This window comes from Crinia signifera, chromosome 5 (assembly GCF_055691185.1).
Source record: "Crinia signifera chromosome 5, ASM5569118v1, whole genome shotgun sequence".
Classification (NCBI taxonomy): Eukaryota; Metazoa; Chordata; class Amphibia; order Anura; family Myobatrachidae; genus Crinia; species Crinia signifera.
Window position 1 is genome coordinate 290,043,698 of NC_139221.1, and position 14,594 is coordinate 290,058,291.

Consider the following 14,594-nt stretch of genomic DNA (forward strand, 5'->3'; position numbering starts at 1 on the left):
CACACACACACACACATAAACAACCGCTTTTTAATTAAACAAAACAATGCACACCCCCTTCCAAATCATATGCTCTCTATTTAACACATTTCGCCTATAACTCAAGTTGCAATACAGGCCATCTTTCATAAAATTCTAACCATATTTCTCACAAAACGTTCACAAATTAAGGGGGCGCTGCCCCTTACGACGGTGTGAAGAGCGCCCGTAGGGCGCGATGAATCACCTAGTACTGTATATTCTGCATGTCTCTTACTATGTGTAGTCATTATCTGATTCACCAGCAGATGGCGCTCTAAGACAGTGAAAGATGCATATTTTTTAAACAAAATAACTCACCCAAATCTAATTCTCTCTGCACGTTACATCTGCCCCCCTGCAGTGCACATGGTTTTGGCCATCTAAGAAGGATTTTGTCAGAAAGAATGAACTAGAATAAACCCCATTGTGCAGTAAGCAGGGGATTCATACTGAATGTCTTGAAATTAAATTTCCATACTCATTTTTCCTATTCACCATTTAATTACATTGCGGCTGACTTATCTGTCCTATCTACATTGGCTTTGTCATTCTGTTTCAGAGCTTTGAAAATACTGTCCGACTTCCCAAATCTGTATTACCAGAGGTATGCCATAATTCCCGATAACCGCCAATCATCGCTGCCTTGTTGATGTACGGTGCAATATGACCGATCCCTGCTTGTTTGCAGATTCACAGAGCTCTATAGGGCTAAACTGGGCCTTCTAGGTGCAAGTGAGGAAGACCTGACTCTGGCTGCATCATTTCTCAATGTACGTCACACTTGGCAGACAAAAGACTCAGAATCATTGCTCAGATCAACAGCTATCACATTGTCATTTGTGTTCTGAATTGCAGTTGATGGAGGACACAAAAGCTGATTTTACCATGTCATTTCGTCAGCTCAGCGAGGTTACACAGCGGCAGCTTGAGAGTCTCACAGTTCCGCAGGTATCTGAGGATGTGTATGACCAGTGATCAGATGGAAAATGTTATACACTGATGCCCATAATGTTAGAATGTACAATGCCTTTTCCAAATACAACAGCAAAATACTAGAAATATATATAAGAAACAGTGGGGCAGATGTATTAAGCCTTAACAAGAGATAAATGCCAGGGTGATAAAGAGAGATAACTGTCCAGCCAATCACCTGCTAACTGACATGTTACAAGCTGTGTTTGAAAAAAGTAAGGAGCTGATTGGCTGGACGGTTATCTCTCTTTGGCCCTTATTCTGCATCGTGCGGTACGGCCCGCGTGCGGCCGTACCGCCGATGTTTTTAGTCTGCACATGCGCAGAGGTCAATCTGCGCATGTGCAGCCCCATTCGCCGCAGACGTATTTCGTCCGCCGCAAAGGGGGCGTATAGGGGCGTGAGGGGCTTCATACCCTCATTTCCCTATGTATACGCCCCGCGTTTCATGGGCGTTCCCATGCAAACGCGGGGCGTATGCATGCTAATCAGGGTATGACGCCACTGATGGGGGCGGAAAGCTGACGTCGCCGGATGTCAGCTCTCAGCCCCCATACAAGCTATCACACGGACGATTGTCCGTGTGGTCTCAGCTTGCGGGAGCTGCTGTGGCGTGCGGCCCTGCCTTCGATGGTCGACGACCATCGAATGCAGGGGGCAGCTCCCACCATGGTGGAGGCGTACGCCCCACCATTTTTATGCGGATCGCCAGCCGTCCGTGTACGGACGGCCGTGGCGATCCGTCTCGTGGGCGGGGATTGGTTTGTGCGGCCGGAGCACCGTGTGCGGCTCCGGCCGCACCAACCAGAATAAGGGCCTTTATCACCCTTGCATTTATCTCTTGTTAAGGCTTAATACATCTGCCCCAATGTTCCTGATTGTGACTCGCTTGATAAGCAGCATTTTTCGCTTTAGCGAGCAGGTAAATGCCACCCTGCCGAACGACAACTCCCCCCCCCCAACAGTAACATGCGAGGGGATGTGTCCGAGAACACATCCCCTCGCATGCGGCTAATGGAAAAAAAACAATTCGATGGTCAACATCGAATGATTTCTCTCCCCTTTGGAAATAAAAGTCAGTGAAAACTGATTTTGCATTTCCGCTGCTGTTCACCAAAATTAGTGCACGCCATAAAGTGACTGCCACACCCGCACACAGTCAGCAGTACAGGTGGTCAACATTTAGTTTAAACGTATTTTACATTTGTATTTCACTTGTGTGCACTGCTAGTTCGTTAAATAAATACAATTAACTAAGATCTGAAACACATGGAGTATTTGGTAAATATCATGCTACAAACTCTGTTGATTATTACCCTTTAGTGTATTGGTGCTATTAATGCAATGTGCTGCTGCTGCAAGTAATAACAATTCTGTATTACATGTTAGGGTAAGTGCTGTCGTTCGTTTGCTCTTGTATCATACTCTCAAGCTGTTTTATGTTTTTGTATTGTTTAAGGAGCACTGGGCCCTTTATAGTATCAGCCAACATATGGACTTCCCAGCATGGGTCAGAGCATATCTTCAAAGGCTTAAAAGGTAACAAAACCTTTATTTTATTCTCTTATTTGGGGCATTTGTATTAGGGTCCGAGTTGTGTGTTAGAACTTCCAGCATCCCTGACTTCCGGCAAACTTGGACCCTGTTGCATACGCCCCATGGAGTTTGTGTAATTGTTGTACTATGCATAGTGTTATTATCAGAGGCGTAGGGAGGGCGGAGCCACCGGAGCTCATGCTCCAGGCGCCGATTGGTCGAATGGCGCCGCCAGCCCGCCCCCCCTACGCAAATGATACCTGCACAAGTTCAGGTATAATAACGGACAGCGTGCGCCGGCGGCTGCCCTGCCCTACCCGGCACCTGCCTCTGTCCTTCCCTGCTCACCCGGTCCCTGCTGCTGCTCGGTCGGTCCGGCTTCCGGGCAGCCCAGCAGCAGAGCAGAAGTTTGTGGGAACAGGAGAGCTCGCTGGCTGGCTTCCACCGTATATCAGGCAGCTCAGCCAGAAGCAGGCAGCTGCACCCGGCACCGACAGCGCCCGCTCCGCACGCGGTGGACTCTCCCCCTCACCCCCTGCCTCGCACGGCCGCACACTGGGAAGTTAAGGACAGGCAACCTTCCCCCCCCCCCCCTGCAGCGCGACACCGCAAACAGGGATTCGGGGAAGACTTCACACAGAGTAGCAGCGCAGGTCCCTGCTACAACCACTGACTGCACCCCCAAGCATTATGTTCTCTCCAGGACTGCTGCCTAGAGATGGCTTCTATCAGGTACTGTTTGAAAAAAGAAGTTAAATATTATCATAAAAATAATATATATATATATATATATATATATATATATATATATATGGGAAAGAAAGGGGGGTTTCAGGGTGCGCTTAACCTTTCCTGATTGAACAGAATCTTTCAGGTAAGTAAAACAATTTAATATAAAACTGCCCTAAGGGCATAGCAGTGTACAATAAAGGTTTGGTACAATTACAGTGAATCACAATAAAAATGATATCTTTTTATACAAATGATGTACAATCACAACAAGTGTTTCAATACGCCCATAAGCCCAACGCGTTTCGTCATTTGCATGACTTCATCAGGGGCACGATGCGATAGTTGAACAAGATGATCACACAATTGTAAACTGAGACAAAATTCTCCCAGGCGGTAAAAAAGCGAAGGTGATTCTTAGGTAATGTTAATACAAACGACCATAAATCCACTGGTTGCTGTATATAATATATGGAATGATAGCACCTCAGGCTCTTTTAAGCGAAAGAAACGGCCTTCAAATATTATACGTATAGTTTTTTGCTTGACAAGTCCACAGTTGGTATTTGTGATCCAAAAGATGGGTGTACACTGCTCAGCTCCAAACATTCTCATGTTTGGAGCTGAGCAGTGTACACCCATCTTTTGGATCACAAATACCAACTGTGGACTTGTCAAGCAAAAAACTATACGTATAATATTTGAAGGCCGTTTCTTTCGCTTAAAAGAGCCTGAGGTGCTATCATTCCATATATTATATACAGCAACCAGTGGATTTATGGTCGTTTGTATTAACATTACCTAAGAATCACCTTCGCTTTTTTACCGCCTGGGAGAATTTTGTCTCAGTTTACAATTGTGTGATCATCTTGTTCAACTATCGCATCGTGCCCCTGATGAAGTCATGCAAATGACGAAACGCGTTGGGCTTATGGGCGTATTGAAACACTTGTTGTGATTGTACATCATTTGTATAAAAAGATATCATTTTTATTGTGATTCACTGTAATTGTACCAAACCTTTATTGTACACTGCTATGCCCTTAGGGCAGTTTTATATTAAATTGTTTTACTTACCTGAAAGATTCTGTTCAATCAGGAAAGGTTAAGCGCACCCTGAAACCCCCCTTTCTTTCCCATTTCTGTACCGGGTCCCATCTAACAGGGGACCCTATCATGGTAGCAGCTCCCTCAAGTATCATTGTGCGCATAGTGTGGTCCTTTTCGATATATATATATATATATATAGGTTTTTGGTCACTCGGCACTCCGGACAAGAAAGTTATATATACTACAGTTTAACTGCCGGGTCACCTATGCTGCACCATGCTCAGCATCAATTCCCTCTGTGTATGTTCTGCCAATACACCCATCATGTCCTTCCCACCCTACCTAAGTCAATTCCTGGCCTTACTTACCTCTGTCATGCCTCCATTCTGCCATATATATATATATATATATATATATATATATATATACTGGAAATATAAGCGACACTCCACTGTTAGAAATAATAGCCCAGACACGGGTCGCTTAGTTCAACGTTTCAGTTGCAAACATACCATTTTCATCAGGAACTAAGCGACCTGTGTCTGGGCTCTTATTTCTATCTATCTGTCGCTTATATTGCCAGTATCTTTGGGGACTGTACCTGTATCATTTCCATGAGGGCACCCAGGTGAATATATTTTTGGGTTTGTAGAGAGCCAGTCTATGTGTGCTTTTATATATAATATATATTCAGGGGAAAATCTCTGGCTTCTGCTGCCGCCCCGGCCCTGCTATGTGCTGTATATATCTTTATTCTTTATCTGTATATATATTTATTTACAGCTGTCATTCCGTTACAGTGTCTTTTATAGCGCAACAGATTCCGTTACAGCGTCTTATATAGCGCAGCAGATTCCATTACAGTGTCTTATATAGCGCAGCAGATTCCGTTACAGCGTCTTATATAGCGCAGCATATTCCGTTACAGTGTCTTATATAGCGCAGCAGATTCCGTTACAGTGTCTTATATAGCGCAGCAGATTCCGTTACAGTGTCTTATATAGCGCAGCAGATTCCGTTACAGGGTCTTATATAGCGCAGCAGATTCCGTTACAGCGTCTTATATAGCGCAGCAGATTCCGTTACAGTGTCTTATATAGCGCAGCAGATTCCATTACAGTGTTTTATTTAAAAAAATATATATATTTTCAAATGTAACATGGCAACACATGCTAGCCATGCCCCCAATTCATTACCGGGGGAGGGGGGCGCGAAATATGCCCTTGCTCCGGGTACCATGGCACCTAGCTACACCGCTGGTTATTATAGATGCAGAACACTGTGTGATTTAGATATGATACATACCTATGGTACATTATGTTCGGTATGGCAGACCAGGGCCGTAACTAGGTGTGTGCAAGCGGTGCTGGCCACAGCGGATCTGCACTGTGAGCGCACCGCTGGCACCCACCTAGTCCGCAGAGTGGGGAGAGGACAGGCAGGACAGGAGCTCTCCACACTCTGCCTCCTGCTGCTGCCCTGCTGCTGTGGTGAGATAGGCCGGTGCTGAGGAGCAGAGGAGCGGCACCGGTTAGGAACAGACAGCGGTGGGCAGGAGGATTTTTTAAAATCCCATTGATTTCAATGGCAAACCGCTGATTGGCTGAGAGCCATGACAGAGGGCTCTCTGAGGAGATATTGCAAAATGATGGCATTTAAATTACTTTTAGTATTAAGCAGATATTTGCCTCCGCTACATTGGTATTAAGTTAATGATGTGAGACGGAAGTATACATACATATGTTCACCAATTTTCTACCCTTCAGTAGCCAACACAAGGATCGCGATCCTTTAACAGGAGTGTTCTCTAATGATGGTTATGTTTATATGCTGCCTCCATGGAACATACACAGAAGGCAGCCTAGCGAAGTATGAAGGATGAGGTAACAGAAGCTGCTGCTGTAAGAATTATACACAAGGTCTATGGATTAAGGCTCTGTCGATGTCAGTGCACATTACTCTTGGAGCAATTAGTACACAACATTATTTGTGAAGGCCTGAAAATTAGGGTGCATTTATTAGTTATTGTACTTTTGCTACTAGAATTAATCTCCTCTCCCTGATGTGGGCGGCATGGTGGCACAATGGTTAGTTCGCTCATGGCACCGAGGTCTTCGGTTCTATATCAAGCAAGGCAACATTGTGTGGAGTTTATATGTTCTCCAATGTTTGCATTTCTTTCCTGTAGGTAAACCAGTTTCCCCCCACAATCCAAAAATATACTGGTAGCTATAGTGGTTCCTGCTGAGCATTATCCCCAGTATGTATGTTTCCATGTGGAAGGGAAGTATGGCAGAATAGAATATATAAATAACTGTATCTGTTGATAAAATAACATGTAGACAATATGAGCATCGGTAGCATTCAGTACAGATGTGTCCATATACACCGAGTTCTGTGTGACCCTGTAGCGACGGGCATCTTTTTGTTAAATAGCATCTTATTTGCAAAATGGAGTGAATATGCACACAAGCAGCTTCTGCTGATTAAAATGATATGTATGACTGCCACTGTAGCTGCATAACAAATGGAATGTTACAGTTTAGCTGGAAAAAACTGTAACGTAGCATTCTGTATGCAGAGACATGCCGCATATCATTTTAATCAGCAGAAGCCGTGTTGCAGCCTATTCACTTAATTTGGCAAATAATGAGATAAATCGTTATTTAACAGCGCTACTGAGTTGTGCAACTAGAAGGGCTGTTCAATGTGAAAGGAGGCTAGATGTACATGGATACATCTGTATTTCAGGTGATGGGTTGCTAATTTGGAGGCAGGCAATGAAATGTCATCATGTGTGACTGGGTAGGTGAAGGCAAGGCTACATTTTTAAGGATGAATGTCATGATATGAGGAGGGGATCAGATGCAGATTGGAAGCCACTGCCTGGAAGTTACATGTTGGAAGGTGCAAGATCCTCTAACAGCACGGGACAGTGGCCCTTATTCAGATCTCTCTATACATGTTACATCTGCCCCACCTGCAGTGCACATGGTTTTGCCCATTTTGAGAACAAATTTGTACTGCGATCAGATCTGAATAAGGGCCAGTAATTGGTGTTCCGGTGAATCTAATGTAGGAGAGGTCAAACACACCCCTACCTGCATAAGAAACAACTGATTTAGTCAAAAAGTTGTAGTTTCTGTATTATATATATTTTTCATTTGCCGACATAAAATGACCATTATAATGTGAATATCGATCATTTCACATTTTGCTTGTGTCTGCTCATCGGTGATAACTAAATATAATGTTATCCGCTTAGCCGCACACGTCCTGGAACATCCTCGGCGCTGTTCTGGAACAGTCACTGATCAGTGAGCACAGAGTTCTTACAACAAAAAGGTCATTAATGAGCAGATCTTATTCAGGGTATCCATTATCCCATATGTCATCTCCTGTAATATAATATCTGCAAACACAGCCAGGTATGATATAACAATAGTATGTACAATTGGGATACCTGAGTATCATGCATACAATTTGTCTATCCTTTGGGTTAGTTTAAGGGCAGTATTCAATCCCCGGTCCCGTTCTCGGCCCGCTCGACTGCATCTTGGCAGGCGATTCAATGTCCCGCCTGCCGAGTGCCCAAAAGGGGGCGTGGCCGCGAGAAACGGCCGTGGATCATCAAGATCCGGCCGTGAGCTCAACACTATAAAAAGGACATCATAGAATTAGAAAAAAATCCAAAGAAGAGCAACAAAGCTTATTAGGGGAATGGAGAATTTAAGCTACGAGGAAAGATTAAACAATTTGGGATTATTTACACTAGAGAAAAGATGTTTAAGGGGGGATATGCTCAACATATATAAATATATTAGGGGCCAATATAAGGACCTGTCAAACACCCTTTTTTCTACTAGAAAGGAATCTAGGACGCGAGGGCACGAGTTTAGATTAGAAGAAAAAAAGATTTTGTTCATCTAGAAGAAAAAATTTCTTTACAGTCAGAGCAGTCAAACTTTGGAACTCTCTTCCTGGAGAAGTGGTGTCGGCAGACACTATAAATACGTTTAAAATAAGGTTGGATAAACATTTATTGGTTAAAAACATCCATGGGTACGAATAAGTAACATAATCTGTCTTAAAAATATCAGAACATACAGTACAACAATGGATAAGCTACTATAAACATACTGTAGGTTGAACTTGATGGATGCAAGTCTTTATTCAGCCTCACCTACTATGTAACTATATGTAACTATGATTCACGGCCGATCTCGGAAAAATGAGCCCAACTGCTTTTTTAGCCGAGATGACTGTTCAATGCTGTCAGGAAAGACAGCATTAATTAGGCGCCCGCCGCTATTTCCCCCATCGGAAATGGGGTGGGTGGGGGGTGGGGGGATTGAATAGCTCCCTAAATCTTTGAGTAATCACTGGTAGCTTTACTTCCAGCACGCCGTGGTACGAGTAAGACATGTGCCACCCTTTGCTGCAGTTTTTAATGCAATCCAGACTATGAATGAGTGTAGAGCAATGGGAGACTTTCTAAGGTGACGGAAGGCAGCTTCCTGCGTTCCTCTCAGTCTTCTGAGTCTGGGAACCTTTCAGCCTGCGCTTGTGTTCCTGGTTGCAGCTCAGATGCGCAGAGCACCTGCTAGCATCTTATGTAGGGTACACACCAGGACGACCCGCTCACGATGCACATCGTGAGCGGGTCGTCAGTGGCTCGTCCGACCCGCTCACGGTGACGCGGGGGGGCACGACCCGCTCACGATGTGCACCGTGAGTGGGTCCGATCCGATGGCGACCCGCACCCGGCTGTATGGTCGTCATTGAGATCCTACCTGCAGCAGGTAGGATCTCAATAACGACCGACCGACCCGCGGGACCGCGCATCGGATCGGTATCGGTCCACACCAGGACAGAAAAGGGCCCAATCAGCACACAATCTACATCCAATTGGTCGGAATTGGATCTAGATTGAGGGGATCGGGTCCTAGTCGTCCTGGTGTGTACCCAGCATAACACCAACCAACAACATGCAGTATGTTTTAATTGAATTCAGTTAATAACTGTTTTTTTTTTCAAATCTAGCAATCCAGACGATTCAGATTGTGGAAGAAGACAGCGTATGGCAGGTAGGACTAGCCGCTGACAGAGTACAACACACCGATGCATTGTTTAGTCTTTCCACTGACATTTTTGAAAAGAGTTGAAATATTCTAAATAGCATTGCTGCTAAGCGCAGGACATTCCCTAGTTCTGAGTCCACAGATCTGTAGAATTACTCTCAGTTTATACCCAGTTAGTTCAGGGTTGCTGACTTTATTATTCTCTTCTCCGGGAGAAGCCCGGAGAGGAGAGTTTCAGCAGCCGCTCAGGGGGCGGGGCTTAAGTGTGGCATCACTAAGCCCCGCCCCCATGAGGTCAAACCAGCGAATTCACGGATCTCCATGGAGGGGGCGGGGCTAAAATGACGCGATTGTGTCATTTTAGCTCCGCCCCCTCCTCTGAGACCCGAGGATTGCGGCATTTTAATGCCGCGATCCGATGGACAGCGGGGGTCCCCCCTGAATCCGGGAGGGTTGCCCACCCTTTCGGGGGCCGGGAGGGGGACCCTATTTTCGGGAGACTCACGGAAATTCCGGGAGGGTCGGCAACCCTCAGTTAGTTATGTAATTTAGAGACACTTCACCCCCTTGTGTCAAACAAAATACTAAGGGGGGTATTTAATTTGTGCCATTGTTACAGTCTGAAATATCGGCACAGACCTATTAAATGCGGACTGTCAGGTTGAAGCCTGTCAGCTTCATTTTTCTAAAAAGTCGAATCTGCATGGTTAATAACGGCCGATAGGTTGTTGAATCCGTGGTGGTTTTTTGACCAAATACATGTGGATTTTGACAACCCACAGATGGAGCCCCTCTCTTTTATTGCCGGCACTCGCCAGAACGTCCCCGCTGGCAAAGAGGGACTCCATAAGATTGGGACGCGCAAGCGCCTCACACGCATGCGCCCCCCAGTCAGTCGCCATCTGGGTGTCGGGACGCTGCCCGTCTCCGTTTCAGGAAGACGGGTAGGTTTGGGGGGGAGGGGGGCTTCGGGGAGGCTGTGGGGACCAGCGATGGGGACCGGGGAGGCGGTGGACAGCAGCGGGGAGCTCTGTCAGAACGTGGTGCGCAGGCGTCTTGTGCATGCGCGCCACCTTCCGACGGCTGGCGGGACCTGGTGATACTATCGCCAGCCCCTGCAAGCATGACAGGCGCTACATCTGTATGTGTATTTTGGCTGTTGGAATGCTTCAGACAGTCGAAACATCGAATACCAATGCTCGAATTGATGTTAGATTGTCCATGATTGGGCACCAATATTTATCTTGCCTCCGGGCAACTGGGGCGAACTAACGCCACTGAGTCGGACGGCTCATCAAATTATGATACGGTTGTAATCAGTAAGCCCCATATATACTGCCATTAAACGATGTTGTGCCCTAGTGGTCCGATTGAAAGGGAGACAGCCCTTTAAAGCTTGTGGAACAAGTACATTAATGCAAACGGAACAGTACAAGTTGCATAATTTAATTCCATATAAATAAGGCTACAGGATTGAGACTGTTGTTTCTCACCATATAAATCAATTTCATTTGGATACAAAATAAAATTGAATAGACAATATTGTGTCATTACACTAGAAAGATACCGCTTTTGAGTACATCTGGACACTCTCATAAGGTATTAAGATTGGAGGAATTTGTTTTATGTGATTTGTTTTAATAACATAATTGAAATTTCTTAGCTGGACAAAACCATGTGCATTGCAGGGGGGCAGATGTAACATGTGCAGAGAGAATTAGATTTGGGTGGGGTTTTTCTTCAAAGTGAGATCTATATTGCAGTGTAAAAATAAAGCAGTCAGTATTTTCCCTGCACAGAAACAAAGTAACTCACCCAAAGCTAATTCTCTGTGCACATGTTACATCTGCCCCCCTGCAGTGCACATGGTTTTGTCCAGCTAAGAAGGAATTTGCCTCTAAGAGTGAACTAGAATAAGGCCCATTGTTCAATTATAGTTATGTAGATGACATTGACAAAATACTATGGCATAGGGAGATAAAAAGTCTTTAAAGAAATTAACAACGTCACTTACATTTTTATGTATCACAGTATAAAACGATTACCAAACTTGTTTGCAGCCACCAACCCTAGATACATATTGCGCAACTGGATGGCAGAGTCTGCGGTTCGCAAAGTGGAGAAGAATGACTTCAGTGAGGTCAGTGTGAGCTTATGATGTTTATATGAAGTGTTGCCGATGCAGAACAGTCAGTGTGAACACTATGGGACAGATATATCAAATTTCAAAAAGTGATAAAAGTGGACAGTGATAAACAACCAGCCAATCAGCTCCTACCTGTGATTTTTCAAACCCAGCCTGTAACATGGTAGTTAGGAGCTGATTGGCTGGTGGTTTTTTCACTCTCCATTTTATCACTTTTTGAAGCTTGATACATCTGGCCCTATGTTGGAAATGTAATAGGATATGAGTATGTATGACAGCAGCTTTTTCCACCTGGTTTTTCCTTTAAAATATGACCATATCACCAGGCGCTATATCCAGGTACAAATATCCAGGTGCTATTTGTACCTCTACAAACTTGTACCCTACATGTTCTGCCTGTCTCAATTAGTAAGCATCTATGGTCTATGTAGGCACACGATGCAGCCTGTACAGCCATTCAGAGTGTTCTAAGGACCCTACGGACAGTGGGGGTTATTCCAGTTCACTCGCAAAGGCACAATTACTCTCTAATGGACAAATCCATATGCACTGCAGGGGGGCTGATGTAACATGTGCAGAGAGAGTTAGATTTGAGTGTTTTAATGTTTCTGTGCAGGGTAACTACTGGCTGCTTTATTTTTACACTGCAATGTAGATATCAGTTTGAAGTACACCCCCCACCCAAATGTAACTCTCTCTGCACATGTTACATCTGCCCCACCTGCAGTGCACATGGTTTTGTCCATTAGAGAGTGATTGTGACTTTGCGAGTGAACAAGAATAACCCCAGTGTTTAGAATAACCATCATGATGTCATGTGGTCAGGCACATGGTCGTTGCAATAGCAGATCCACCGACATTTGTCAGGTGTGTACCCAGCCTAGTGAATGTGGATACCACTGGCCCATCTCCCAAATAAACCCACAATTATGGATTATGCCAAACTAAACAAATACATAAATAAATATTTTCACAGTTTTTGTTTGAAAAAAAGAAATATATATAAGTGTATGGTATATACATATTTGCCTTGAGCTATAATACTGTAGATAAGCTTTGAGAAGTATCCATATATCCCTTTGACAATGTTATGTAATGTATTACAGGTGAGGCTTCTGCAGAACGTTTTGCGTAAACCCTTCCAAACCCAGAATATGGCAGAACTGGCCGGTTATGCCCAGAAAACTCCGGGATGGGCTAAAGACTTAAAAGTCAGCTGTTCCTCCTGACGCTGCAGAAACTCTGGACTTCACGTTAACGTTTATTGATACAACAGATGCCTTTAGTTTTTAATATTTTGCACATTTTTCTATAGCTACACCAAAATGATATGCACCGTATGTTCTTACGGAATGGGATCATTTGTCAGACTGCATTTAGATCTACAAGCATAAGGTCTACACCATTAGGTTGACTTGCATTTCGGTCGACCTGCATGAAGGTCGACATGGTTTAGGTGGACAGGGTCATTAGGTCGACAGGGTCATTAGGTCGACATGTTAGGTCGACAGGTGTTAGGTCGACAGGGTCATAAGGTCGACAGGGTCATTAGGTCGACAGTGAAAAAGTCAACGGTTTTTTTTCTTTTCATTTTTTGAAGCGTCGACACAGTCAACATAGCACCGCGTCCCCTCGCATGGCTCGCTGCGCTCGCCATGCTTCAGGCACACTATTTTATTCTCCCACCACGCCCTAGTGGATGGTAGGGCATGAAATACCGCCTGTCGGCACATGTCGACTCATATAACAGTCAAATTACCCCATGTCGACCTTTTGCCTGTCGACCTTATAAACGTCGACCTAATGACCCTGTCGACCTAAGTCATGTCGACCTTCAGTCATGTCTACCTAAATGCAGGTCGACCTTAATGCAGGTCGACCTAGTGGTTTAGACCTAATGCTTGTAGACCTAAATGCTGTAGACAATATGACCGTATCCCGTTCTTACTGGGCTAGTCCTATTCATTAAAGTAGGACTACTACCATAAACATGTCTGGTTCTGTCTGTATTTCAATCATTTAAGGGCCATCCAGGTGCAGTGTGAGATCATTGTGTGTAGTTTTCCTGGTTCCTCCGTTCTTCTTCAACAGCTCATCAAACAGATCCTGGCAGCGGTGATCTGTCACATGATCCAGCGACACTACTCTGTGCAAAGCAGTCCAACAACATCAGCAGGGCGCCAATAGAGGAGTGCTGTGGCTTCAGCTGTCCCGGGCTCTGGACTCTTCCAGAGGCCGGGGCCCGGGAGACAGCTGTACCCACAGCACCCCTCTATTGGCGGCCCTGCTGCAGCTCATTTTGCCCACGGCAACCTCCTCGACTTCCTCCACTGCGCTGAACAAAGCAGGTCCCTGAGCGCAGGCTTATTCATCGCAGGACGTCTGAATAGAAGAAGTCTGTGCTCCGGGACCTCCGGGAGTCCGGGCTGCAGCTCAGCGGAAGAGGAGATGGGGGAGCAGGAGCCAAGTTACAGGCTATGAATGTTTTGTATCACACAAACACCTGTTCCTCTACAATTTAGGGTCTGATAATCGGAGACTAGCATGTTGGATCAGCGCATCAGATCGGAAGGGGCAAATTTACTAAAGTGGGAGTTCTTTTTCTTATGGGTATTGCTATGGGCAACCAATCAGATACTATCTATTATCTTCTAGAAGGTGCTAAATAAATAAGTAGATTTTGATTGGTTGCCCATAGCAACATCCCATGTGAAATAGAACTCCCATTTTAATAACTTTTAAACGAAGAGCAACGGATTGTGACCATAGATGTATTGTCCATATCAGCCAAAAGAAGGTTCTGAACTAAAAATATAAGGAGGAGCATTAGAAATAATGGGGCTGATTCGGTCCTTTTTGCACAGGTCCAGTTTTGGTCCCGTGGTGAGAGCATTTTATGGTCGTGCCCACATAAACGGTGGGCGCGCACAAAGAAACGCTGTGCGTAACCATGCAAATGCAGATGCGCCCATGCTTGCTCGGAACCGGCAGCTGACATCACACGATGACAGAGCCCGACCCCAATTTGGCGGAAAGCGGCCATTTGAGAAGTAAGTCTA

General features: G+C 45.0%; 1 protein-coding gene across 2 annotated transcripts in view; it reads left to right on the plus strand.

Annotated features, from left to right (window-relative positions):
• Positions 1 to 13,640, plus strand: part of LOC146081180 (protein nucleotidyltransferase YdiU-like) — a 67,094-nt gene extending 53,454 nt beyond the window's left edge. For both annotated transcript variants that reach the window (XM_083189228.1, XM_083189229.1), the window contains exons 14-20: positions 581 to 625; positions 710 to 791; positions 877 to 969; positions 2,453 to 2,532; positions 9,352 to 9,395; positions 11,450 to 11,529; positions 12,642 to 13,640. In XM_083189228.1, coding sequence (XP_083045354.1) covers positions 581 to 625; positions 710 to 791; positions 877 to 969; positions 2,453 to 2,532; positions 9,352 to 9,395; positions 11,450 to 11,529; positions 12,642 to 12,764 — 547 coding nt within the window. In that variant the 3' untranslated portion in view covers positions 12,765 to 13,640. The remainder of the gene's footprint in view (positions 1 to 580; positions 626 to 709; positions 792 to 876; positions 970 to 2,452; positions 2,533 to 9,351; positions 9,396 to 11,449; positions 11,530 to 12,641) is intronic.
• The last annotated feature ends 954 nt before the right edge of the window (positions 13,641 to 14,594 follow it).